Consider the following 27,802-nt stretch of genomic DNA (forward strand, 5'->3'; position numbering starts at 1 on the left):
TAGTTTTGGCAAGTCGGTTAGGACATCTACTTTGTGCATGACACAAGCAATGTACAAACGGCTGACGGTACCACGTTTATCTGTACAAACAATAGTACGCAAGTATAAACACCATAGGACCATGCAGCCGTCATACCACTCAGGAAGGAGGCGTGTTCTGTCTCCTAGAGATGAGCGTACTTTGGTGCGAGAAGTGCAAATCAATCCCAGAACAACAGCAAAGGACCTTATGAAGATGCTGGAGGAAACGGGTACAAAAGTATCTATATCCACAGTAAAAACGAGTCCTATATCGACATAACCTTAAAGGCCACTCAGCAAGGAAGAAGCCACTACTCAAAAATGCCATAAAAAAGCCAGACTACGGCTTGCAACTGCACAACTGCACTACTCTGAGGATGCGGCCAGGGATGCAGTGTAGGCCGCGTCCCCTTCAAGCGAGTGTTCACACCCTTGAAGGTCCTACTCCCGTCGGCCACAGAGAATGAGAGCTCAGAGTCCTCTACAGCAGTGAGGGCCCTCGTAGGAGGATCAGCGTTGATTTTTTTAGCTTGTCTGGGAGAGAGGCTTCTCTGTTTGTTGCGCCGCTAGTTTTCTCCTTGTAATCGAATGATTTGTAGTCCAAACGCGTCTTGCGTCGGAGCCATCAAAATGCGATTCCTCTTTTCCCTGTCTTTTTTTCATCCTCCATACATTCCATACTGATACAGTTGACAATTAATAATGTTGGCATGTGTTTATTTTTCTTTATAGAAAAAAAGAGGAATAATCACATTTATTTTCTCCCACGATGAAATGGGGGGGAGGGGGACTATGATTATGTTTCCGTAAGTATGTGTGACGCGCGCAATATCTCAGACACCACTGGTCCTATTGTTTATGAAACTTGGGTCAATGATACATCTTGCCATGGAGATTAGATATTTACAAAATTATACTGATTGGCCCAAAGGGGGTGCTATAGTAAAACGTAACTGCATCTCCCTATGAAGCAGTGGAGTCAGTTCTGACTTCCTGTCCATTGTGAGCTATTAAGTTTAGATTTCCAGTGAGGGGGAAAAAATACTTGGTTGTTTTTTTCTCTCTCATTAATCCACGCAACATACATTTGAATAATTGGCCCAATTGCATCATTCGTTGGGGACCACATGTTTACTGTCACCTTGTTTGTAGAATTCTATATCGCTAGTTGTGAAATAGGGGTTAGTTGCATCCCACTATGGCGACCAGACTAAGGGCGAGTGGGTGTGTCAAAAGGATAGTAGTAGGTGTGTCAAAAGGAAAGTAGTAGACACGTGGAAAGGAGTGGGTGTGTAGAAAGGAAAGTAGTAGGCATGTGGAAAGGAGTGGGTGTGTAGAAAGGAAAGTAGTAGGCATGTGGAAAGGAGTGGGTGTGTAGAAAGGAAAGTAGTAGACATGTGGAAAGGAGTGGGTGTGTAGAAAGGAAAGTAGTAGGCATGTGGAAAGGAGTGGGTGTGTGGAAAGGAAAGTAGTAGGCATGTGGAAAGGAGTGGGTGTGTAGAAAGGAAAGTAGTAGGCATGTGGAAAGGAGTGGGTGTGTAGAAAGGAAAGTAGTATGCATGTGGAAAGGAGTGGGTGTGTAGAAAGGAAAGTAGTATGCATGTGGAAAGGAGTGGGTGTGTAGAAAGGAAAGTAGTAGGCATGTGGAAAGGAGTGGGTGTGTAGAAAGGAAAGTAGTATGCATGTGGAAAGGAGTGGGTGTGTAGAAAGGAAAATAGTAGACATGTGGAAAGGAGTGGGTGTGTAGAAAGGAAAGTAGTAGGCATGTGGAAAGGAGTGGGTGTGTAGAAAGGAAAGTAGTAGGCACGTGGAAAGGAGTGGGTGTGTAGAAAGGAAAGTAGTATGCATGTGGAAAGGAGTGGGTGTGTAGAAAGTGCCCTCCCCATTGAGCAGTAGACAACATGTATGTGTCAAGGTGACATCTAGATGGTTATCAATATTAGTTATTTCTTGTGTAGGCTGCTGTCCTACATGAAATAAAATCATGTGAGAGAAAATAATTGCCACGTAGCTACCGCCGGCGACACAACCATGATACCCAGTAGGGTGCACAGGTCGTCGGTTGATCTACTCGTCATGGTGCAGCCCAATCAGCCATGCAAAATCGTCAAATCCTAATTAGCTGATTTGCTTCATTCGATAAACCCACTCACCCATACTGCGGTCGCCATATTGGGCTACCCATACTTGAGTTGTTTTGCAAGTTGGTCACCATGAAGGACCTATATAGTGCCACCCAGTGGAGACAGTCCCACATTGTTGAGGATGACCATCCCATGAGGAGAACGGGAAGACGTAAAATGGTGGCCCTTGAGAGGACAAGAACGAGATGTACATTGTTAGGAGAAGTAAAACATTATCAGAAGGAGACATATACATGGAATATAGAGGAGGAATGGAGGGGAAAAGAGAGGTCGAAGAGGGCGGAGGAGGACAAGGGTAAGCTTGAGTCGGGTAAAAAGGGTGTGTAAGTGTAAGCAGAGTGAGCCGTACCTCAGATCGAGATCTGGAGAAGAAATGGAAGCGAGTGAGGACGTATTATCGGAGATGGCAGGTGTGGTGAAGTCCTCGGAGCCTGAGGCTTGCACCAATGGTCAGGATAAAGATGAGTCTGTGACGGTAGGAGTGACATTTTTGGAGAAATTGGACACCTGCCTTTTGGCTGTTCCATTTGTGGTTTCGGGGTGGGTGAAAAATAAGTTGGGTGCTGTGGAATCGCTGAAGGTTACCCGAGGTGGTCAGTCTGTTCACTTGAGTTTTGATGTTGAGTCTCTGCCCAACAAAGTGATGTTAGGATATTTCAGTTATCCTATACGAGCTTATGTGCCGAATACATTACGTTGTTACAGGTGTCAAGCTGATGGGCTTGTGGCAGCAGTGTGTAGGAGGGAGGTTTCTAGGTGTGCAGAAGGGTATGAGACAAAGGAACATGTAGCATTTAGGGGTGCCCATGCGGATGGGGATAAAAAATGTCCAGTATGAGAGAAGCAGGTTGAGGTTACCAGGGTTAGAGTAGAGCAGAGGGTGTTCTATGCGGAGGCAGTGAAGAAAGTTGAGGAAGACGGGACAAATCAAATTTTATTTGTCACACGCCAAATACAACCTTACCGTGAACCTTACCGTGAAATGCTCACTTACAAGCCCTTAATAAACAACAATGCAGTTAAATATTTACTAAATAAATTGAATTAAAAATATATATATATACACTACTGTTCAAAAGTTTGTGTCACATAGAAATGTCCTTGTTTTGGAAATAAAAGCAATTTTTTGTACATTAAAACATAAAATTAATCAGAAATACAGTGTAGACACTGTTAATGTTGTAAATGACTATTGTAGCTGGAAACAGCAGATTTTTAAAAGGCTAATTTATCATTAGAAAACCCTTTTGCAATTATGTTAGCACAGCTGAAAACTGTTGTCCTGATTAAAGAAGCAATCTCAGACTAGTTGAGTATCTGGAGCATCAGCATTTGTGGGTTCGATTGCAGGCTCAAAATGGCCAGACACAAAGAACTTTCTTCTGAAACTCGTCCGTCTATTCTTGTTCTAAGAAATGAAGGCTATTCCATGTGAGAAATTACCAAGAAACTGAAGATCTTGTACAACGCTGTGTACTACTCCCTTCAGAGAACAGCGCAAACTGTCTCTAACCAGAATAGAAAGAGGAGTGGGAGGCCCCGGTGCACAACTGAGCAAGAGGACAAGTACATTAGTGTGTCTAGTTTGAGAAACAGACACCTCACAAGTCCTCAACTGGCAGATTAATTAAATAGTACCCGCAAAACACCAGTCTCAACGTCAACAGTGAAGAGGCGACTCCGGGATGCTGGCCTTCGAGGCCCAACGCAGGAGAATTGAAGCATTAACTACAAGCTACAAACACAGCAGCAGAATCCTCCTTCGTGGCCTGACCCAACAACAGAAAGTCACAAGTGCCTCCCTAAAAGCGTCCTGGGTTCTAACCAAACACAGCATGCCCTTCACAGACGCGGAGGTATTTAAATAGTGCATAGGATTGTTCTGGAGGGGCTCAGTCAGGCTGAGCAATTTTCCCAGGCTATTGACGAGAGTACTGACTAACACCGATGTAGCACAGTCATGTGTATATGTCTGTTATGTTCATGGAAATGTCTTTAAAGAAGAGCTATTGGCACATATTCCCCTCGAAGGACACACCACTGGGACATACTATTCACAAAGCTGGAAGAATTGTTTACGCAGCATGGCTTATCATTCGAAAAGTCAACTTTGTGGTCACTGACGGGGCTCCTGCTTTGGTGGGCAGACACAGGGGCTTGGTCAGCAGGATGAAGGAAATCGCCCCACAAATGAATGGCGTGCATTGTCTCATCCATCAGAGTGTGCTGTGTGCCAGACTAAACGGTGAGCTGAAAGATGTGATGGATAAAGTAGTGTGCATAATCAAACTTGTCAGGGGGACATCAAGCACACAACACCGTCTTTTCCGTAAGCTTGTGACAGAATCAGAGGAGGCTATCCACCATGAGCTCCTGCTTCACAACAACATGTGCTGGCTGAGTAAAGGAAAAACTCTAGAGCAATTCTGTGAGCTGCATGACCAGGTTGTGGATTGTGTCAGAAAAAGCTAAATGAGGGCAGCAGCTGACCACCTTCGTATTCTGGAAATTGAGGAATTCCTCTCTAATTTAGCTTTCTTGGCTGACATATTCTGTCACTTAAACGGGTTAAATCGGCAGTTACAAGGAAGAGGGAAAAGAGTCGTGGACATGGTGGAAAAAGCTTTACTAGGAAGCTTGAGTTGTTCGATTTGTACTTCCTCTGGAACTAACTAACTGAACTTCAGCACACTGAAGAAATGACAGGCAGAGGGACCAGGCCGCAGCATTGTCCCCGAGGTGATGGAAGATTTCATCAAGCAGCTGAGGCACAACTTCTGCACCAGATTAGAAGACTACAGCATGCCCAAGGATATAATTGCGTTTGTACGTGATCCTCTTTCAGTCCGCCCAGGTGAGGAATTCTCCTCCCTCGCTAAGACAACGATACCCTTGCTGGATGAGGCAGCAATTCAAACTGAGCTGATTGAATTCCAGAGCGAAATTAACGTGCTAACAAAGTTTGGATCGACTTACACCTGCGAGTCCTCCTCTGTGAACGCAATGAAGATTCACAACAGGAACCGGCTTCCACATAAGTCATGTGCATCAAAATCCCATCCTGCCTGTGCATCAAAATCCCATCCCTCTCACCCAGTGGCGGATTTAGGCATAGGCGACATGGGCAGCCGCCCAGTGCGGCATCTTGCCGGGGGCGACATGAGGTGCCCACACAAAAAATTATAGTAATTACATAAACATAAAAATATTATATAAACATAAAACATTTTTTTTACAAACATAAAAATAATAACATCATAAACATAAAAACAATTATAATAATTACATAAAAAAATATATATAATTACATTTTAAAAAAAACATAAAAAATATTAATAATGACATAAAAATAAATAATTGAATAAACATAAAAAAATAAAAAAATATTACGTAAAAATATAATTATTACATAAACATAAAAATATTAATAATAACATAAAAAATAAATAATTACATAAACATGAAAAATAAAAAAAACATTACGTAAAAATATAATTATTACATGAACATTAAAAAATCTAAATAATTTAAAAATTATACTATTTACATAAACATGAAAAAAATCTAAATGATTACATAAACATAAACATAAACAATTAGAATATTTACATAAACATATATTTTTTTACATAAACATGAAAAAATCTAAATAACTACATAAACATTTAAATAAATGTTTTACATAAACATTTAAAAAAATATTACATAAACATAATTTGTTTTAAAAAATTACATAAACATGTGTGTTTTTTTTACATAAACAAAAAAATAAAAAGATTACAAACATATATATATATATATATATATATATTTTTTTTTTTTACATAAACTTAAAAAAACAATGATAAGCATTAAAAAATATATATAATAATATTCGAAATGGTGACATTTGTGCGATCGGTTTTTCATTTGTGCGATCGGTCAATGATATGTCACCGCGTGGGACTGTGGGTCAATTAACCTTGTCGGAGTGGGAGCCCTGATTCTAGTTTGAGCTAGGCAGGCTACTGCTTGGGATGGTCTCCCACCTAGATGTCTGAGGTAGGCGGAGCGGGGGAATCTTTCAAATAGTGCACCTCTAACTTTGTACAGTACCAATGCAATTAGTAAGGCAATTAGTTGTGAAATTTAGTTTGTGTGTTTCTTGTTTGAAGTGCAATAGTGTAATAATCAGGTTCTCCTCTTTATAAGTGTCTTATTCTATTTGTGTGGTATAGGATTTGTAAAATGTATTTGTGTTTTTTGTTAGCAATCGGGTAATAGTGTAATAATTCTATTCAATTTTTTATTTATATACTACAATTTGTTTCTTTGTCTTTGTTATTTCTTTTTGATATTTATGAGTCTTATTTTTGTATATATTTATATAGTTTTAAATGTAATGATTGATTATTTATTTGTGTTGTTCCAAATGTCAGATAGTGCAGAATGGTGCTTTTTTGGGGTGGGGGGTCGCTGAAGGTGGGGTTCGCCCAGGGAGCCATACAAGCTAGAACCGCCACCGGAAATCCACAAGATCGTGTCCAGGGGAAATACAACTTTTCCCATTAAGTCAGTAACTTAGTATTTAAGAAATAGTCAAATAGGCTAATAACATTATTGTGATGATTATTATTATTAGTGCGTATCCATGGCTTTTTTTAGGTCTCATGTTGACGGTATTTTCTGTTTGTTTCATCGTTACAGGAGCAGGTTGTCCCGAGACTCTTCTATTAGACCAATTTGTTTTTCTTGTGAAAGATGCTGTTAAGCCACATAGCTTACCTCAGCCAGTTAAGTTATTTTATATGGGCCTTCGCTCTGAAAAAATTGACTTCAATTAAGCCCTCTTGTTGTTTGTAAACTCAAATTAAAATGAAGATTATTGTTGAAATGAATTAATAGACTGGTGTAGTTTTTCTCCATCTGTTGCTTGGCGCCACTTGCATAATAAGTTAGCTATATTTTCAGCACCAGGCGCTGTTCACCTCCTTTTGATTGCACTGTGGTTGCAGCTTTACATCTCAGCTCCTAAAAAAAATGGTCCGCTGCCTGCTTTATTAGTTGACAGTCTCCTGCATTCTCTCTCCTCGTGAATAAAGGGCAATTGTAACTTTTGCATTATTTAGGTAGGGTCACTTCCCTCTTGGGATATTGCATTTGGGACTTTTTGCATCTCAGGTCCAAGATAAAACATTATATATATATATATATATATATATATATATATATATATATATATATATATATATATATATGCATTTTTGGGGGGGATGAACAAAAATATTCATAATTCATTTTGGGGGCTTTGAGTGGCAAAATAATATTGCTGGTGTGCCAGATTTGGCCCGCGGGCAGTCAGTTGGGGAGTGCGATGGAGATTGCGTCATCTGTGGATCTGTTGGGGCGGTATGCAAATTGGAGTGGGTCTAGGGTTTACAGGATGATGGTGTTGATGTGAGCAAAGACCAGCCTTACAAAGCACTTCATGACGACCGACGTAAGTGCTAGTCATTTAAGCAAGTTACCTTCGCTTTCTTGGGGACAGGGACTATGATGGTCTGCTTGAAACATGTAGGTATTACAGATTTGGTTAGGGAGATGTTGAAAATGTCAGTGAAGACACTTGCCAGCTGGTCCCCGCATGCTCTGAGTACATGTCCTGGTCATCTGTCTGGCCCCGCAGCCTTGAGATGATTTACCTGTTTAAAGGTCTTGCTCCCATCGGCTACGGAGAGCATGATCACACAGTTGTCCAGAACAGCTGGAACTCTCATGCATGTTTCAGTGTTGCTTGTCTTGAAACAAGCATAAAAGGCATTTAGCCTGTCTGGTAGGCTCGCGTCACTGAGCAGCTCGCAGCTGGGATTCACTTTGTAGTCCGTAATAGTTTGCAAGCCCTGCCACATCCGACGAGCATCAGAGCCGGTGTAGTAGGATTCAATCTTAGTCCTTCCTGTATTGACGCTTTGCCTGTTTGATGGTTCATCTGAGGGCATAGATTTCTTATAAGAGTACTGATTAGTGTCCTGCTCCGTGAAAGCAGCAGCTCCAGCCTTTAGCTCGGTGCGGATGTTGCCTGTAATCCTTGGAGTAAAGGTGGTCTCAAGTTGCACATGTTACATGCTGGTAGAAATGAGGTAAAATGGGTTTAAGTTTGCCTGCATTAAAGTCTCCGACCACTTGGAGCGCCACTTCTGGATGAGCGTTTTCTTGTTTGCTTATAGCTAGTTGAGCGCAGTCTTAGTGCCAGCGTCAGTTTGTGGTAGTAAATATCTTGGTAGATAGTGTGGTCCACAGCTTATCATGAGGAACTCTACTTCGGGCAAGCAATACCTCGTGACTACCTTAATTTTAGACATAGCGCAACAGCTGTTATTGGCAAACAGACACACACTCCTCTTTTTACCAGATGTAGCTGATCTATCCTGCCGATGCACGTAAATCCGAGCCATCTGTACATTATCAGTGTCGTCGTTCAGCCAAGACTCGGTGAAACATAAGATATTACTGTTTTTTATGTCCCATTTGCAGGATAGTCTCAAACAAAGCTCTTCCAGTTTTTTCTCCAGTGATTGCACGTTGGCTAATAAAACGGATGGTAGAGGCGGGTTACCCAATCGCCAACAAATTCTCACAAGTCACCCCGATCTCCGCCCCCTGTATTTCCTTATTTTCTTAATGTGAATGACGGGGATTTGGGCCTTGTCTGGGAGCAACATTATATCCTTTGTGTTCGACTCAAATATATTTTTTTTGTCCAGTTCGAGGTGAGTAATCGCAGTTCTGATATCCAGAAGCTCTTTTCGGTCATAAGAGACGGTAGAATCAACATTATGGAAAAAATGTATTACAAACAATGTGAAAAAACACACTAAATAGCACAATTGGTTAGGAGCCCGAAAAACGGCAGCCATCCCCTCCGGCACCATGGTGGAGGGATCCTGAGAGGATACGTAGATCTGTATCAACACAGAGGGATAGGCCAACGAGTGATATGTGCTTCAGTCATATTGGACTTTTACCATTCATTGCAATGGTTATCTGCAGGGATGGAACGTAAGTTGCAGAAAATAGAGGTTGTGGTGGCAGCTGCAGATAAGTATTTGGGTGTACAATATTTGACATCAGAAGAGTTACAGGGTGTCTTGAGTGATGGTGTCCCGTCCTTTCAGGCTTTTGGCCTGAAAGGCCAACTCAATCATCAAGTTTGCGGACGACACAACAGTGGTAGGCTTGATTACCAACAACGACGAGACGGCCTACAGGGAGGAGGTGAGGGCCCTCGGAGTGTGGTGTCAGGAAAATAACCTCACACTCAACGTCAACAAAACTAAGGAGATGATTGTGGACTTCAGGAAACAGCAGAGGGAACACCCCCCCATCCACATCGATGGAACAGTAGTGGAGAGGGTAGCAAGTTTTAAGTTCCTCGGCATACACATCACAGACAAACTGAATTGGTCCACTCACACAGACAGCATCGTGAGGAAGGCGCAGCAGCGCCTCTTCAACCTCAGGAGGCTGAAGAAATTTGGCTTGTCACCAAAAGCACTCACAAACTTCTACAGATGCACAATCGAGAGCATCCTGGCGGGCTGTATCACCGCCTGGTATGGCAACTGCACCGCCCTCAACCGTAAGGCTCTCCAGAGGGTAGTGAGGTCTGCACAACGCATCACCGGGGGCAAACTACCTGCCCTCCAGGACACCTACACCACCCGATGCTACAGGAAGGCCATAAAGATCATCAAGGACATCAACCACCCGAGCCACTGCCTGTTCACCCCGCTGTCATCCAGAAGGCGAGGTCAGTACAGGTGCATCAAAGCTGGGACCGAGAGACTGAAAAACAGCTTCTATCTCAAGGCCATCAGACTGTTAAACAGCCACCACTAACATTGAGTGGCTACTGCCAACACACTGTCTATGACACTGACTCTACTCCAGCCACTTTAATAATGGGAATTGATGGGAAATGATGTAAATATATCACTAGCCACTTTAAACAATGCTACCTTATATAATGTTACTTACCCTACATTATTCATCTCATATGCATACGTAGATACTGTACTCTATATCATCGACTGCATCCTTATGTAATACATGTATCACTAGCCACTTTAACTATGCCACTTGGTTTACATACTCATCTCATATGTATATACTGTACTCGATATCATCTACTGTATCTTGCCTATGCTGCTCTGTACCATCACTCATTCATATATCCTTATGTACATATTCTTTATCCCCTTACACTGTGTATAAGACAGTCGTTTTTTGGAATTGTTAGTTAGATTACTTGTTCGTTATTACTGCATTGTCGGAACTAGAAGCACAAGCATTTCGCTACACTCGCATTAACATCTGCTAACCATGTGTATGTGACAAATAAAAATTGATTTGATTTGATTTGAAGTAGGACAAGACAGGTTTAAATATTAGAGTAGGGTGGTGTTTTTTTTTAAACACATTTAGGGTAAAATGGTAGGGTATTTGTTTATTTATTTTCCTTTTTTCAGGCAAAGTATAAGGGAATTATACTCCAGTCTAGTTGGATGGCGGCTGCCTTTTAACCTCATCAAAAAAGGCCACCACGAAGCAGGATTAGGTTTTTAAGGGACTTCGAGTGTAACACAAATAAATTCGTTCCCCAGTATTTTGTTTGTTTATTTACACATGTTTAATTGATGGTGAAGGTTAACCTCATGGATGCTTTGAATTAATATTTAATAAAAGATTTTATATAACCTTGATACATTGTCGAGCAGAGATAATTGCAATGGGTACGCGATATAGGAACCATTTATCCTCATTTGCTTCTAGGGGAAGGTCATCGAGTGAGCTCAAACCGGAATTTACTGTTCGAAACTGAAACTCCGATTTATTTTTTTCATGTTTTAGTCCATTCAAATTAACTCTGGAGGAGGCAGTTGCTTTGCTCGAACTCTATTTAGTTATTATGGTCATTTCCTTCTCATGGGCTGTTTATTTTCTGTTCGTTTCTAAACCTGTAATGGGGAGATATTAGATTGTTTCAAATGAAAAGAAGCAGATCTACATCACCCGGACTTGGCTAACGTTAACCTGCATTTGAAGTCTTTGTGCATGTCAGATTCAGGAGTGAAAGGGTGAGTGTTACTTGTAATATACATGTAGCTACTATTTGATAAATATATGAGCCATATAGTTAATGTTATTGGTAGTTATCGAAGCTGTCAGTGTCCAATTTGTTTTAATCCACACACAGAGCGTTGGGTTCTCTTGACCTCCATTCACCGGCTATCTGAAGTTTTTTCGGACAGCAAAATGGACTTCTCCAAATTTCTGGACGATGATTTCGATGTGAAGGACTGGGTGAACGGGGCCTTCAAGATGCAGAAGGATGCGCCTGGGAAGGCAGATGCGCACGCGGCAACGCTGGTCATGAAACTGCAGGTGTTCATCCAGGAAGTCAACAATGCAATCGAGGGTAACCAAAGATTTGTTTAACTAACCTATGGGTTAACTGTGACATGGGACATACTCCTTTCATGCCACTTCGATACATCTACGACCGGAAGTGATTTTCGTAGCAGGTTAACGATGCATTTTCGTTAAAGAGTGTTTCACACCGTGACGGGACATATACTCTGGGTTGGACCGCTCATTAGGCAGGATTAGGCGGCCATCTATGGCAGCAGATTGATGAGGGCGGCAGAGAAACTGAACAAGATGCACCTCCAACAACACATGCAACCTCTCATAATTCTGCCCAAAAACAAGGACAATTTCTCTCAACCAGTGGCATTTGCACATTTTTGGTGAGCGCTGATACCGCCATGTGATAACTAGAGCCCAAAGGCAGGGAAACAGACATCTAACATAAGTCATGTAGCTGATATAGCATATGGTAGAAAGAGTATGTGTCCTTTTCTGTATAGAATGTAATGAGATGGAAACTTTTTACATCATGTTGATTAATCAGATCGAATAGCCTAACCTAAATGGTGTCCAGTCAAATCAAAAATGTGCTGACATGTTAATAAACAAGTCAAATGGACAATATGGAATGTTTGTCTCTCCTATGTCGGCCAGGACCGGCCCTGTGTATACTGAACAAAATTAATAAAGCTACATGTAAATCTTATTTCTCTCAAATGTTGTGCACACATTTGTTTACATCCCTGGGTTATGGTATGAGCAGGCATAAGCTACAGACAATGAGCACGATTGCATTTTATCAATGGCAATTTGAATGCACAGAGATACCGTGACGAGATCCTGAGTCCCATTGTTGTGCCATTCATCTGCAGCCATCACCTGATGTTTTAGCATGATAATGCACGGCCCCGTGTCGCAAGGATCTGCACACAATTCCTGGAAGCTGATAATGTCCCAGTTCTTCCATGGCCTGCATACTCACTAGACTTGTCACCCATTGAGCATGTTTGGGATGAACTGGATCAACTTGTACAACAGCGTGTTCCAGTTCCCGCCAATATCCAGCAACTTCACACAGCCATTGAAGAGGAGTGGGACAACATTCCACAGGCCACAATCAACAGTCCACGCCCCAACCTTTTTTTTAAGGTATCTGTATTCCCAGTCATGTGAAATCCATAGATTAGGGCCTAATTCATTTATTTCAATTGACTGATTTCCTTATATGAACTGTAACTCGGTAACATCACAAGCAGACGTTTTCACCACATCAAATTGGGGAGAATTGTAAGTAGTTTTTACCTCAGATTGGTGATGTTTTAAAAGTCAACAAAATTACACAATCGGTTGCTTAAAACCGATCAATATCTTTTGTACTCTTGATTTTTGTCATACGCGCTGGGGTCGCAGGACTTAGAACGCAGGTATAATTTTCTTTCTGAAATGGCATGGATAATTCAGGATGGTCTCTCTGTAAAAAGTCACTGGCCACACCAATAAACTGATTTGACAGTCAACTATGACTTAAATAGCAGCCAGCTGTTGTCACTGTTGATATCTTTTGGCGGGTCGTGATTCGTTGAGGATAACTTACTGAAAGTGGTTTCTTACCTTTTCCGTGGTGGCAGCCTTCTGAAATCAACATCTGCCATTCATCTAACCATGTAGAGGTTCTTCCATGTGGCCTTTTGGGTGTAGCACTGTTCAATCGTTTACCTCCCTGTTCTATTGATTTCAGCATGATATAACACTAAAAGTGTTGCGTTACACTTACGTTATGTTAGCAACCCACTTAAATCAAAATGCAACTCTTCAACATGTTGACAGTTAGCTGTCTTCTACAAATTGTTCTCTAATCAGTGGTGCACACATTACTCCCAGATTCCATGTGGTTTTTGAGCTGTGTTAGTTTTAACAGGACGTGCACCCTGATCTCCCCCTCTCGCGCAATTGATTTCAATGTGACAATCAATGACTGGTTTACAAAAGTGTTGTGTTTCTCACATATCAAAATCCACATTCCAAAATGGAGCTGACTGTGTCCTGCAGGTTGTCCTCTAACCAGTGATGTGAAAATATCTCCACTTGCAATGTGTTTTTTGAGTTGTGGTAGTTTCAACAGTGCATATCCCCCCCAACCGATTGTGTGATTTATTGCCATTTGTGCAGGATCAGTTTAAGGCGCTGCCATTAAAGTAATATGATTACTGTTGTTGCGCATGTACACTACCATTCAAAAGTTTGGGGTCTCTTAGAAATGTTTGTCCATTTAAAATAACATCAATTGATCATAAATACAGTGTAGACATTGTTAATGTTGTAAATAACTATTCTAGTTGGAAACTATTTTTAAAAATGGAATATCTGCATAGGCGTACAGAGGCCCATTATCAGCAACCATCACTCCTGTGTTCCAATGACACGTTGTGTTAGCTAATTCAAGTTTATAATTTTAAAAGGCTAATTGATCATTAGAAAACCCATTTGCAATTATGTTAGCACAGCTGAAAACTGTTGTTCTGATTAAAGAAGCAATAAAACTGGCCTTCTTTAGGCTAGTTGAGTATCTGGAGCATCAGCATTTGTGGGTCTGATTACAGGCTCAAAATGGCCAGACACAAAGAACTTCCTTCTGAACCTCGTGGCTCTAACCAGAATAGAAAGAGGAGTGGGAGGCCCCGGTTTGAGAAACCGACGCCTCACAAGTCCTCAACTGGCAGCTTCATTAAATAGTTAGAAGTGACCATACTTCCCAATTTCAGAATACTATCTTTACTGTCCTAGATGGGTATTTAAGTTAGCCCAAAAAATCATGTTATTTTTTGGTTATTCAACACCCTAAAATTGCCACTTTATACACTTTGCCGAAATTATACAAGAATGTTACACAACCTCCAGGGCGCCCTATTGTAGCGGACATTGATGCAGTAATGGCCCCTCTATCTACTTTTGTTGACTTTTATTAGACCACTCACAGAACAGCTCCCCTCCTTTTGTAAAGGACACCAGCAGTATGATCTCTATCATTGAATCTCTTGATCCTCTCCCTGAGAATACCTTGTTATTTACTTTTGACGTTGAGTCGTTATACAATAATATTCCACATGAGGGCGGTATTGTAGCCGTGGAACATTTTCTTCTGCAACCTGACCCTAATGAACTTAGGGTCAGTGCATGCATTATAACATTGGCTGAAATAGTACTCACGCATAACTATTTAATGTTTCTAAATGATTTCTTTATTCAGATGAAAGATACTGCAATGGGATCCCCCATGGCTCCTAACTATGCTAATTTGTATGTGGGTTACATGGAGAAACAGTCTATTTTCAATCCTCTCAAATGTTTTCTTGCCTCACATCATTATGTGGAAACGGTATATTGATGATATTTTTGTTCTATGGAGGGGTGATGCAAAACAGCTCCAGGCGTTCCATGCTTTTCTTAACTCCTGTTCTGAGCATCTGAGATTTACTATGCAATCTGATACATGTCAAATTAGTTTTCTTGATCTTCTGATCTTGTGTGAACATAATGTTCTATACACTGATCGTAACAGTTTGTTGAGGGCTGATAGTTGTCACCCACTTCCCTTGAAAAATATTTTGCCCTACAGCCAATTCTGTCGAATCAAAAGAATATGCAAAAAACAATCCGATTTCGACAGAAATATGGCTGAGACGCAAAGAAAGTTCAAGGAGAGGGGCTGCAAGAATGACCAGATTAATATTGCCATTGAGAAAATTCAAAACAAAACTAGACATGACCTTTTTCAAGGTCAGTCTCGCAAAAAGACGCATTCTTGTGTTCTAACTACCCGCTATTCAAAGTGCTCTGAACAAATTAAGGGAATTGTTCACAAACATTGGCACATCCTAAAATCCGATGATAGTCTCGGTAATGTGTTTTCGGACCTTCCCTTGGTCGTATTCTCGCGGGGCAGAAATCTCAGAGACCAATTGGTACACTGATTTACCACCCCAAGATATCCCTGCACAACGTCTATTTGTGCCCCTACTGGATGGAAGTGTAATGGCTGTGCTCAATGCAATGGCACTTATAAATGTAGAACCTTCAAACACCCACAAACAGGGAAATCGATCCCAATCAAAGGTGTTATCACGTGCTCCACTAAGGCAGTTATTTATCTTATAACTTGTCCTTGTGGTAAAAATGATGTAAAACAGCGCAAATTAAAAGTACGTATCTCAGAGCATCGTAGCACCATTAGGCGTAAAAACTTTACTTATCCAGTTGCGGCCCACTTCTTGGAGGCAGGCCACTCGATTTCGTCTCTGCGTTATATTGGCATCGAACATGTCACCCTCCCTAGGAGAGGGGGTGACCTTGATAATTTATTGTTAAAACGAGAGGCTGCCTGGATCTGTAACTTAAAGACCCTTGCGCCCTTCGGTCTCAATGTAGACTTTGATCTGAAGCCTGAATAATTCTGGTGATTATTGTGATTTTGCCATTGTAATTGTTTGTAAGCTTGTGTAGTCAAATTAATCTATGATCGTATGCTATCCATGTGTTGTTTGTAGGCTGTTCTTTGTATGACATTTTAATATTTGATAATTAACCAATGATATTAGGCCACTCTTGGCCATGATTACAGACACCTGTGTCTTTTGACACTATATAAACGAGTCATCCTATAGTGTTTGTGATTATACCCTGATGAAGACCGCTTGCCTGTCGAAACGTTGGTAATTAAATGTTTGCATCTGAGCTCCTAGAGTGTGCGGCTCTTATTTTATTTTCAAGCTTCATTAAATAGTACCTGCAAAACACCAGTCTCAACGTCAACAGTGAAGAGGCGACTCCGGGATGCTGGCCTTCTTTTGAACAGGATGGTGGCCCCAAACTTTTGAACGGTTGTGTGTGTCTAGATAGTACATTTTATTTTTAGGTTTTCAATATCACAAACTGTTTTTACATATTGATTTGGACATTTTAAAACTATGACTGGGCAATTTTTTTAGTGTGTCTTGTCAACAGGAAGCAGCGACACCATTTTCAACTTTAGGAATTGAAATGGAACTTTCAACATTCATTTCCAATGGTATTGTACTTCATCAGGTAAAAACTGCTGTGTGAGTCCAAAAACGTGCAGTGATTGATTTATTTTGATGACATACTAGATATCAACAAAACGTGTTGGCCCTGCCTAGACATACTCTAATTCTTGTGTTTTGTGTTATTATATTGCTGCCTGTTCCACAAAGGAAGTAAAGTAGTCCAGGTTCAATTGTTAACTGAACTGGAAGAACCAAGAGTCATAGGATACATATTCCTAACTAATTAAATGTAATTCCTATATCGCAGTCAGAGCAGATCTACCTCTTCCATCTGAGTTGGCAGTTGTGTTGTGGTACCAATGCCATGTCGCCAGCTTCTGACTATTTACGGACACAACAGAAACATTTGACCAGGGCCCAGTCCGTGGCACATATTAATTTAGTTTTTGAATTCTATTTCAGATAGCAGTAACCAGGCCCTGCAGAACATGCCCAGAGTGCTGCGGGATGTGGAGGCTCTGAAGCAGGAGGCGTCGTTCCTGAAGGAGCAGATGGTCCTGGTCAAGGAGGATATTAGGAAGTTTGAGCAGGACACTGTACAGTCCATGCAGGTACAGAGGTTATTTACAGTGGCAAGAAAAAATATGTGATCCCTTTGGAATTACCTGGAGTTCTGCCGATATTTGATCTGATCTTCATTTATGTCGCCACAATAGACAAATGCAGTGTGGTTAAACTAATAACACACAAATGATTTTATTCAATATAGACGAAAATACAGAATTTAAACATTCACAGTGTAGGTTGGAAAAAGAATGTGAACCCCTAGGCTAATGACTTCTTCAAAAGGTAATTGGAGTCGAGTCAACTAACCTGCAGTCGAATCAATGAGACAAGATTGGAGATGTTGGTTAGAGCTGCCCTGCCCCATAAAAACACTCACAAAATTTGAGTTTGCTATTCACAAGAAGCATTGCCTGATGTGAACCATGCCTTGAACAAAAGGGATCTCAGAAGACCTAAGATTAAGAGTTGTTGCCTTGCATGAAGCTGGAAAGGGTATCTTAAGTATCTCTAAAGGTCAGTTCACGGTAAGAGAAATTGTCTATAAATGGAGAAATTTCAGCACTGTTGCTACTCTCCCTAGGAGTGGCCGTCCTGCAAAGATGACTGCAAGAGCACAGCGCAGAATGTTCAATGAGGTTAAGAAGAATCCTAGAATGTCAGCTAAAGACTTACAGAAGATGCTAACTTCTCGAATCTACAATACGTAAAACACTGAACAAGAATGGTGTTCATGGGAGGACACCACGGAAGAAGCCACTGCTGTCCAAACAAAGGAGCACCTGGATGTTACACAGCGCTACTGGCAAAATATTCTGTGGACAGATTAACCTAAAGTTGTGGAGTTTGGAAGGAACACACAACGCAACACTGTGTGGAGAGGAAAAAATGCACAGCACACCAACATCAAAACCTCATCCCGGTAGCCTAGTGGTTAGAGTGTTGGACTAGTAACCGGATGGTTGCAAGATCGAATCCTCGAGCTGACAAGGTAAAAATCTGTCGTTCTGCCCCTGAACAAGACCGTTAACCCACTGTTCCTAGGCCGTCATTGAAAATAAGAATTTGTTCTTAAGTGACTTGCCTAGTAAAATATAAAATAAAAATCCCACTGTAAACTATGGTGGAGAGACCATCATGGTTTAGGGCTGCTTTGCTGCCTCAGGGCCTAGACAGCTTGTGATGGAAAAATGAATTGCCAAGTGTATCACAACATTTTGCAGGAGAATGTAAGGATGTCTGCCAGCCAATTGATGCGCAACAGAAGTTGGGTGATGCAACAGGACAACAACCCAAAAGACAGAAGTAACTCAACAACAGAATGGCTTGAACAGAAGAAAATACATTTTCTGGAGTGGTCCAGTCAGTCCTGACCTCAACCCGATTGAGATGCTGTGGCATGACTTCGAGCGGTTCACACCAGACATCCCAAGAATATTGTGGAACTGAAACAGTTTTGTAAACAGGAATGGTCCAAAATTCCTCCTGACCGTTGTGCAGGTCTGATCTGCAACTACAGAAAACATTTGGTTGAGGTTATTGCTGCCAAAGGAGGGTCAACCTGTTATTAAATCCAAGGGTTCACGTACTTTCCAATCTGCACTGTGAATGTTTACACGGTGTGTTCAATAAAGACATGAACAATTATAATAGTTTGTTATTAGTTTAAGCAGACTGTGTTTGTCTATTGTTGTGACCAGAGAAAATGTTATGACCAATTTATGCAGAAATCCAAGTAATTCTAAAGGGTTCACATACTTTTTCTTCCCACTGTATATTACACAGACAGACTGAGTGAAGTGACTTGTACTAAGCAAAGCCCCACAACACAGATGCTGCACAGTCCGCTCATGGCCACATACACAGGCGCATACTACTCTACGATCTAGCACCTGGACAGGATATCATACTATCCAAATAGTATAACAAGCTCACAATGTGCCAAATATGAATTGTATGTTTACCTGTTCTTGATTCTGTGCTGCAGGTCTTGGTGGAGCTTGATCAGGTCAAGTCTCGCATGCAACTGGCTGCCGATGCACTGCAGGAAGCAGACAAATGGAGCACGCTCAGTGCAGACATTGAGGAGACCTTCAAGACACAGGTGACGTCAATCTACCTCTAAAACGTTTGCGCTCCTATCCTGGGATATAGAACGCTGGCGATTCGCTTTTTGTACAGATTTTATACATTTAGGATTCCAAATTATTTTATTGGGCACAATAAAAGAATTGGGCACATTTTATTTATGACAATATTATTCTTGTTCTACAAAGAGCACTACACATCCTGCCTTTTTGGTGTTCTTTAATAGTATTGAGAGATCCCAAAATTCTAACTCCTCAAAAGGCAGAACTACATATTTATGTTTGAGGTATAGAGTCAGGGTAGAGAGCCCACATTTATGGGAAGCCATAGGGTCTACTGATTTTTAATTTCAAATAAAATAAAATGGTATTTGTCGCAATGCACCGAATAGTGGGTGTGGACTTGTGTCGGTGTGTTTGTGTTGTCGTGTGTGTTATGTGCGTGCATATGTGAATGGAACTGGGTTTTGTGCCAGTGTAGTGTGTGTGTGTGAGGGACATCTGCTCTTTCCATGACATAGACTGACCAGGTGAATCCAGGTAAAAGCTCTGATCCCTTATTGATGTCACTCGTTAAATCCACTTCAATCTGTGTAGATGAAGCAGAGGATATGGGTTAAATAAGGATTTTTAAGCCTCGAGGCAATTGAGTATGTGTGCTGTTCACATGGTGAATGGGCAAGACAAAAGATTTAAGTGCCTTTGAACGGGGGAAGTGGTAGTAGGTGCCAGGCGCACCGGTTTGTGTCTCGAACTGCAATGCCGCTGGGTTCTTCATGCTCAACAGTTTCCCGTGTGTATCAAGAATGGTCCACCACCCAAAGAACATCCAGCCAACTTGACACAACTGCGTGAAGCATTGGAGTCAACATGGGCCAGCATCCCTATGGAACGCTTTCCACACCTTGTAGAGTACATGCCCTGACGAATTGAGGCTGTTCTGATTCTGAGGGCGGGGGGAGGGGGGAACGACACTATTAGGAAGGTGTTCTTAATGTTTTGTAGACTTTGTGTGGTCTTGTGCGTGTGCTTAGTCATTTTGATTCAACCAAACCTCCATTTTGTTTGAACCTAAACCTCCAGCGCTCCCTCGTTCTCTAGGATTTGACAGTGATCTCCTCTAAGCTCACCACCATGCAGAACAGCCTAGCCATGCTGGTGGATACGCCAGACTACTCTGAGAAATGTGTCTACCTGGAGGCTCTGAAGAACAGGCTGGAGGCCCTGGCCAGCCCCCAGATAGTAGCCACCTTCAATTCCATGTCTGTAGGTATACTGTTTTGTAAAGGATGGAATTGAGAGTTTGAATATTGAATTCGCTTTAGTTTAGACATACGGTTCAGACCATTCCAAGGTCTATGGTGGTTTTCATATACATTGGTCTCCTAAGTAATTGCTGATTAAACTGTTGACTGAATACTGTTGAAATCAAGTGTTTGGCTTAACTTGAATCCAGTATATATATTATTTCTAAACTCCTATTTCTCCTCTTCATGGTTTTCTTCCCTGTAGACCAAGCCAAGCTGTTTGTGAATGTCTTCACAGAGATAGACAGAATGCCACAGCTCCTTGCCTACTACTTCAAGTGTCATAAGGTATGTATTGCATTTATCACTGATTCATTTAATCAGCCCCCCCAAGACTTCTCAATGTTGTGATATCTGCGGCCAAAAATGCTTACTTTTACGTCGGCTTTACAGATTTTTGTTTTGATCATGTTCATTTCATATAAATGAATTAATAAGTCTTATGTGCTCAGTTCTAGTATTTTAAGCTGAATAGTCTCCGTCTCTATGCTGCCTGCTGCATGATCGATTTTCTTGCGTGAACACATGATAGACAGTTCTGGAGCCGCTGAGCCAGAGGAGTGTAAATCAATCCATCCTTCGTTGCGGCCAGCAGTACAAACAAAACGAATAATGATTCTCGAGTCAGTAAAACGGGTCATTCAAAAATAATGACTAAATCGCAAGCTGCACATCACTGTCAGAAATGTCTCTGTTTTGGTTTCAGTCATAGTGATCTGCCGCTGCTGTGGTGGCTGTTCAGACGTAGTTTTCACATGCTTTGCATGACTTTCTCTTGTGTTCCAACACAACGTTGCATGGAGTGCAAAACAATTTGCCCCTACTTTAGCTGTGACTTTTGTTGATAAATTAAATGGATTCCTGTTCATTGTTCTGCCTGTCAGTCATAATCTGTCAGTTATCAGATTCACACACTGGCAGGGAAAAAAGTAAGGAGTGCTTTTGATTGGGCTGTTTTCTGCGCTAACAGTGGTCAAAATTGCAAACTCTTTTGATTGGACCTTTTATGCAGTAAAAGTGCGTGATTGGTCAAAACTACGAGCTCTTTCATATTTTGCACGGTTTGGTTGGTTTTTGCATGAATTATACGATTGCATAATTCTGGAGGGACTGTAATTGCTAGGGTCTTACAGGGTTTATCTGTAGGAGTGTGTGTTTGTTTCCAGGGTCAGCTGGTGAGTGTGTGGCAGGATCTGTCTCAGAGTGAGCTGAGTCTGAACCAGCAGCTGGCTGAACTCTACGACACCCTGCTCTCCACCTGGCACTCACAGCTACAGTGGAGCAGCCAGGTATACTCTCACACACGTTGGCTCATACTGTAACGCGCACAACTAGGCATCTTTCACACACATGCTGGCTCATACCGTAACGCGCACAACTAGGCATCTTTCTCACACACACACACACACACACACACACACACGCTGGCTCATACCGTAACGCGCACAACTAGGCATCTTTCACACACACACACACACACACACACACACGCTGGCTCATACCGCAATGCGCACAGCTAGGCATCTTTCACACACGCTGGCTCATACCGTAACGCGCACAACTAGGCATCTTTCACACACGTTGGCTCATACAGCAACGCGCACAACTAGGCATCTTTCTCACACTTCGTCTCACTGTAAAACACAGCTAAGTATCCTCGCACTAAGTACAGCAACATACACCCTAGGTATCCTCACACACTCATACCATAAATGACACACTATTTTCATAGCATAATTTCCGCTGGTAGGCTGTACAATAACACACATTTGCCTTTTGCTTTAAAGAACATGTCTGCAGAGCTTCAAGGATACACTATCTTCCATGTATATTTTGCATTCTACAGCCTAACCCCATGTCCCTGACTATCATCTGCCCTCTCCCCCACCAGGTATTTAAGAACCCGTACGAGGTGGTGACGGTGCTGCTGATCCAGACCCTGGGAGCCCTGGTGCCTTCCATCCCTGTGTGTCTGAGCACAGCCATGGAGCTCACGCCCCTGGAGCAGAGGTTGGACACCTTGCTGGAGCTCCACCACACCGCTGCCACCTTCGGCAGGAGCCTGGAGCAAGCTATGCTGCCACACCTGGGTCTGTTCACCTGCTACCACTCCTATGTAGTTTTAGGCCTATCATTTGTATGTAATAGGGACAGTGCTTATTCATCAACAAGTCAGTCAATGCTGAGGTGTGAAATAGTGCTGGATTTAGCTAGACAGCTTATTTTCATCCTTAATCAGTTGTCAACAGTGAGAGTGATGATATAGATGTTAATATTGTATTGATATAAGACCTGGGTTAAATACATGTCAAATACTTGAAAGTATTTAAGATGCCCTTGATTTGGCTTGACGTTTGCACTTTTGGGACTATTCCATAGGTAAGATAATTATAGTAGGGAAACTAAAGTAAATGCAGCTCAAGTATTTGCAAGATCTGCTCATTACATGTGTATAATGACTAATAAATTGTAGTGATGTATAAGGATGAATCCTGACTGAATCCTCAGGATGAATCCTGACACCCACGAAATTCAAACTTTTCCTTAGGATTGATGTTAAAGGAGCGATTTGGGGGGGGTAAGTTCAGTGCTCACTGTTCAGACGTCAAGGTACTGTAGACTTACGTTGTGGTTGTACCTCTCAGGTGAGAACAACTTGCTGAAGGTGAATGAGCTGGTCAGTTCCCTGTACGACCCCTACAAACCCTACCAGCTGCAGTATGGAGACCTGGAGAAGTCCCACCTCCTCATCCAGATCAGCGCCATGCCCCTGGTGAGAGACACACGTACAGTCAGGTCCAAAATGATTGGCACCCTTGATAAAGATGAGCAAAAAAGACCTATAAAATAAATAATACAATTAATGAGATATATTGTATGCTCAAAACAATTTGAACATTTGTATTTTATACTGATACAATTGAAAAAATATATATTTTGTTTAACAAGTAATATATTTTTTTCCTTCAAAAAGATGGGGATCAAATTATTGGCCCCCTTGTTTTCAATACCTCACCTTGGCAGGATAATGGCACTGAGCCTTTTTGTAAAATGTTTTATGAGATTGGAGAACCCATTGGGACGAATCTTAGACATTTCCTCCATACATAATCTTTCCAGATCCTTGATATCCTTCGTCTGCGCTTATGGGCTGCCCTCTTCAATTCAAACCACACGTTTTTTTAATAGGGTTCAAGTCCAGGAAATTGACATGGCCATTGCGAACTGTTTATTTTGTGGTTAATTAAATATTTCTTTGTATTTTGTGCTTGAGGTTATTGCGGCCAAGTTTCAGCCTCCTGGCAGAGGCAACCAGGTTTTTATCTAAAATGTCCTGGTACTGGGTCAAGTTCATGATGCCGTTGACCTTAATAAGGGCCCCAGGTCCAGTGGATGCATAATAGCCCCGTAACATCAAAGATCCACTACCATATTTTAGGCATCGCACTTGCAAAAAAATAAACAGTGGAACAGATTGGCTAGTGAAACGCACACTCGGCCCTCTGATTGGACTAGCAAGCTGCCAATCAGCACAGGTCGGGTAAGCTAGAGAACAGGGAGAGCTGATTTCCAGAAACATGCTTGTGACTCAAATAATGGTGACTTGGTCCCACCTAGGTTTTATGCAGTATTTATGAAGGGTGCCAATAATTTGGGACCTTACTGTACATACGAACATAGGGTTGGACGGTATCTACCGTATGCTGTGGTATTTTGAAATACCCACAGTATGATTTTCAATACCGTAGAAACGTATTTTCTTAACTGTAAATACCTGCAGTCAACTTGTGCATTAGGTTACAAGATAAAGAAGATTGCGTTCTTCATTTCACCTGTAACATAATTGTGCTGGTAATTTCCCAAAACAAATGTGTTTTTTACAGCTAGTGCACAACGAGAGTTACTGTGCAGCATGGTGGAGGTGATCAAGTTTACACACTACTAAATGTTTCCCAGCTAGATACAGTATCTTATATTAATAAGTTAGATGTGCTTAATACTCTCCAGCTGTGTATTCTTTGCTAACTTGCTAGTTATCTCAGCAGAGAATCCCCTCCTGGATCAAGACCCTGGTGTTTCATATTTGCTTTGTGTTTTGAGGTATTACTTTATGAGCTGGGTTGTCTCTCCTTGCAATGAATTAGTTCGCTTTCGCTCGTTAGCATTTAGCTAGCAACCGCAATGGGAATTTCAAATCAAATATTATTTGTCACATTTGCCGAATACAACCGGTATAGACCTTACCGTGAAATGCTTGCTTTCAAGCCCTTAACCAACAATCCATTTTTTTAAGAAAATAGAGTTAAGAAAATATTTACAAAATAAACAAAAGTAATTATTATATATATATATTTTTAAAACATAATAATGAGGCTATATACTGTGTGCAGGGGTACAGGTTAGTCAAGGTAATTTAGGTAGGGGTAAAGTGACTATTAAATAGCGAGTAGCAGCAGTGTAAAAACAAAGGGAGGGGTGTCAATGCAAATAATTGTTCAGCAGTCTTATGGCTTGGGGGTAGAAGCTGTTAAGGAGCCTTTTGGTCCTAGACTTGGCGCTCCAGTACAGCTTACCGTGCGGCAGCAGAGACAACAGTGTACGAGTTGGGGCCTTCCTCTGACACCACCTAGTGTATAGACGTCCTGGATGGCAGGAGGCTCAGTTCAGTGATGTACCATCCCCTTTGTAGCGTCTTACTGTCGGATGCAGAGCAGTTGCCATATCAGGCGGTGATGCATGTACTTGTTAGTGTTTAGTTTGCATTCTGATAATGTTCATTAGGATTTTTTTGTGTGTAGTGCTGGTAATACCATATACCCCGGTATGGCACAAGGGTGGTATGAAAATCTGGATACCACCCAAACCTATACACACACACACCCCAACCCTGATACAATGGTAATTTCCTATTTTAGTGTCATACCTGGGTAGGCAGGTGGAAAGGACCATGTGACCGTTTGACTGTGTACCTCTTTCCTTCTCTCTTCATTACACTTTCTCTCCTTATCACCCTCCCTCTATCAGGAACGTGGGGAGGTGATAGACTGTGTGGAGGAGCTGAGTCACTCAGTGGGGAAGCTGTTTGGCCTGGCCAGTGTTGCTGTGGACCGCTGTGCCAAATTGACCGACGGCCTGGCCGTGTGTGGCCTCCTCAAGGCCCTCAAAGCCCTCTTCACCAAGTAATTACACAGCTACAAAGTACAAACACTTAGTCTGAGTTATTGACACCTTGATAAAGATGAGTAATAATGACTGTATAACCAACATCATTTAATTACTGAGCTTTTGTTGTATGCTTTAACAAATTCAGAAATGATTTCATACTAATACAATTGCTCAGTGAAAGATATTTTGTTTTACACTCATACACATGAGTTGAAAATGGCAGATTTGGACACTGATAAATGTCTAAATTATAAAGCAGTGGCTGTACAGTTGCATGCTATACATGACGACAGACATGCTCTGCACAGCGCTGTATGAATTGCCTTGTCAAAGCCTAACACTGTAAGATTGTATTTTAAAACTTAGCTAGTTATGTTGGCAGTATAATAAGCTTTCAAATCATGCCCACCTGACCCAGATTGTGATTTATAATGGACCGTTTCTGGATTGCGTAAAGAACAACAGTAAGTGTGTGACGCAACTGGATCCTGGACTTCCTGATGGGCTGCCCCCAGGTGGTAAGGGTAGGCAACAACACATCTGCCACGCTGATCCTCAACACCGGGGCCACTTGGGTGTGTGCTTTGACCCTTCCTGTACTCCCTGTTCACCCACGACTGCATGGCCAAGCACGACTCCAACACATCATTGTTTGCTGATGACACAGCAGTGGTAGGCCTGATAACTGACAATGATAAGACAGCCTATAGGGAGGCAGTATGGTGTCAGGACAACATCCTCCCTCTCAACATGAGCAAGACAAAGGAGATGATTGTGGACACAGGAAAAGGAGGACCGAACGGGCCCCCATTAACATCAACGGGGCTGTAGTGGAGCAGGTCGAGAGATTCAAGTTCCTTGGTGTCCACATCACTAACAAACTAAACTATGAAAATGTCAGTGAAGATACTTGCCAGCTGGTCAGCGTATGCTCTGAGTACGTGTCCTGGTAATCCGTCTGGTCTGCAGCCTTTAGAATGTTAATCTGATTAAAGGTCTTACTTAGATTGGAAACGGAGAGTTATCATACAGTCATCCATAACAGCTGGTGCTCTCACACATGGTTCAGTGTTACTTGCCTTGAAGCATGCATAGAAGTAATTTGGCTCGTGTGGTAGGCTCATATCACTGGGCAGCTCTTGGCTGGGTTTCTTTTTGTATTCCATGATAGTTTGCAAGCTCTGCCATATCTGATGAGCATCAGAGCCGTCCACAGGGCACTGTGGGGACGACGTCATTGATGCACTTATTAATGAAGCCAATGACTGAAACAGTCCCCAGTCTTCTGGGAAGGCTTTGCGCCAGATGTAGGAATATTGCTGCAAGGGCTTTCTTCCATTCAACCACAAGAGCATTAGCGAGGTCGGGCACTGATGCTGGGCGATTAGGCCTGGCTCGCAGTTGGCGTTCGATGGGGTTGAGGTCAGGGCTCTGTGCAAGCCAGTCAAGTTCTTCCAAACTGATCTCGATAACCCTTTCTGAATGGACCTCGCTTTGTGCACAGGGGTATTGACATGCTGAAACAGGAAATGGCATTCCCCAAACCGTTGCCACGAAGTTGGAAGCACATAATTGTCTAGTATGTCATTGTATGCTGTAGCATTAAGATTTCCCTTCCTTGGAACTAAGGGGCCTAGCTCTAACCATGAAAAACAACCCCATACCATTATTCTTCTTCCACCAAACTTTACAGTTGGCACTATGTATTCGGGCAAGTAGTGTTCTCTTGGCATTCGCCAAGCCCAGATTTGTCCATTGGACTGCCAGATGTCCAGTTCATCCGTTGGACTGCCAGAGTCCAATGGCGGTGAGCTTTACACCACTCCTAGCGCATGGTGTTCTTAGGCTTGGCCCTGGAAACCCATTTCATGAAGCTACCGACAAACAGTTATTGTGCGGACATTGCTTTCAGAGGCAGTTTGTAACTCGGCAGTGAGTGTTGCAACTGAGGACAGACCATTTTTTTAATGAGTTACACGCTTCAGCACTCGGCGGTCACGTTCTGTTAGCTTTGTGGCTGAGCCGTTGTTACCACTTCTCAATAACAACACTTACACTTACAGTGCAGGGCAGAAATTTGACCA

General features: G+C 42.0%; 1 protein-coding gene across 1 annotated transcript in view; it reads left to right on the plus strand.

Moving 5' to 3' along the window:
* The first annotated feature begins 10,945 nt into the window (after positions 1-10,945).
* Positions 10,946-27,802, plus strand: part of LOC109876133 (conserved oligomeric Golgi complex subunit 7-like) — a 34,492-nt gene continuing 17,635 nt past the window's right edge. Inside the window, exons 1-10 of the mRNA XM_031805101.1 lie at positions 10,946-11,281; positions 11,401-11,622; positions 17,057-17,205; positions 19,146-19,262; positions 20,347-20,515; positions 20,758-20,840; positions 21,719-21,841; positions 22,444-22,642; positions 23,198-23,325; positions 25,578-25,732. Coding sequence (XP_031660961.1) covers positions 11,460-11,622; positions 17,057-17,205; positions 19,146-19,262; positions 20,347-20,515; positions 20,758-20,840; positions 21,719-21,841; positions 22,444-22,642; positions 23,198-23,325; positions 25,578-25,732 — 1,286 coding nt within the window. The 5' untranslated portion in view covers positions 10,946-11,281; positions 11,401-11,459. The remainder of the gene's footprint in view (positions 11,282-11,400; positions 11,623-17,056; positions 17,206-19,145; positions 19,263-20,346; positions 20,516-20,757; positions 20,841-21,718; positions 21,842-22,443; positions 22,643-23,197; positions 23,326-25,577; positions 25,733-27,802) is intronic.

Source organism: Oncorhynchus kisutch, linkage group LG25, assembly GCF_002021735.2.
Source record: "Oncorhynchus kisutch isolate 150728-3 linkage group LG25, Okis_V2, whole genome shotgun sequence".
In the NCBI taxonomy this organism is placed as follows: Eukaryota; Metazoa; Chordata; class Actinopteri; order Salmoniformes; family Salmonidae; genus Oncorhynchus; species Oncorhynchus kisutch.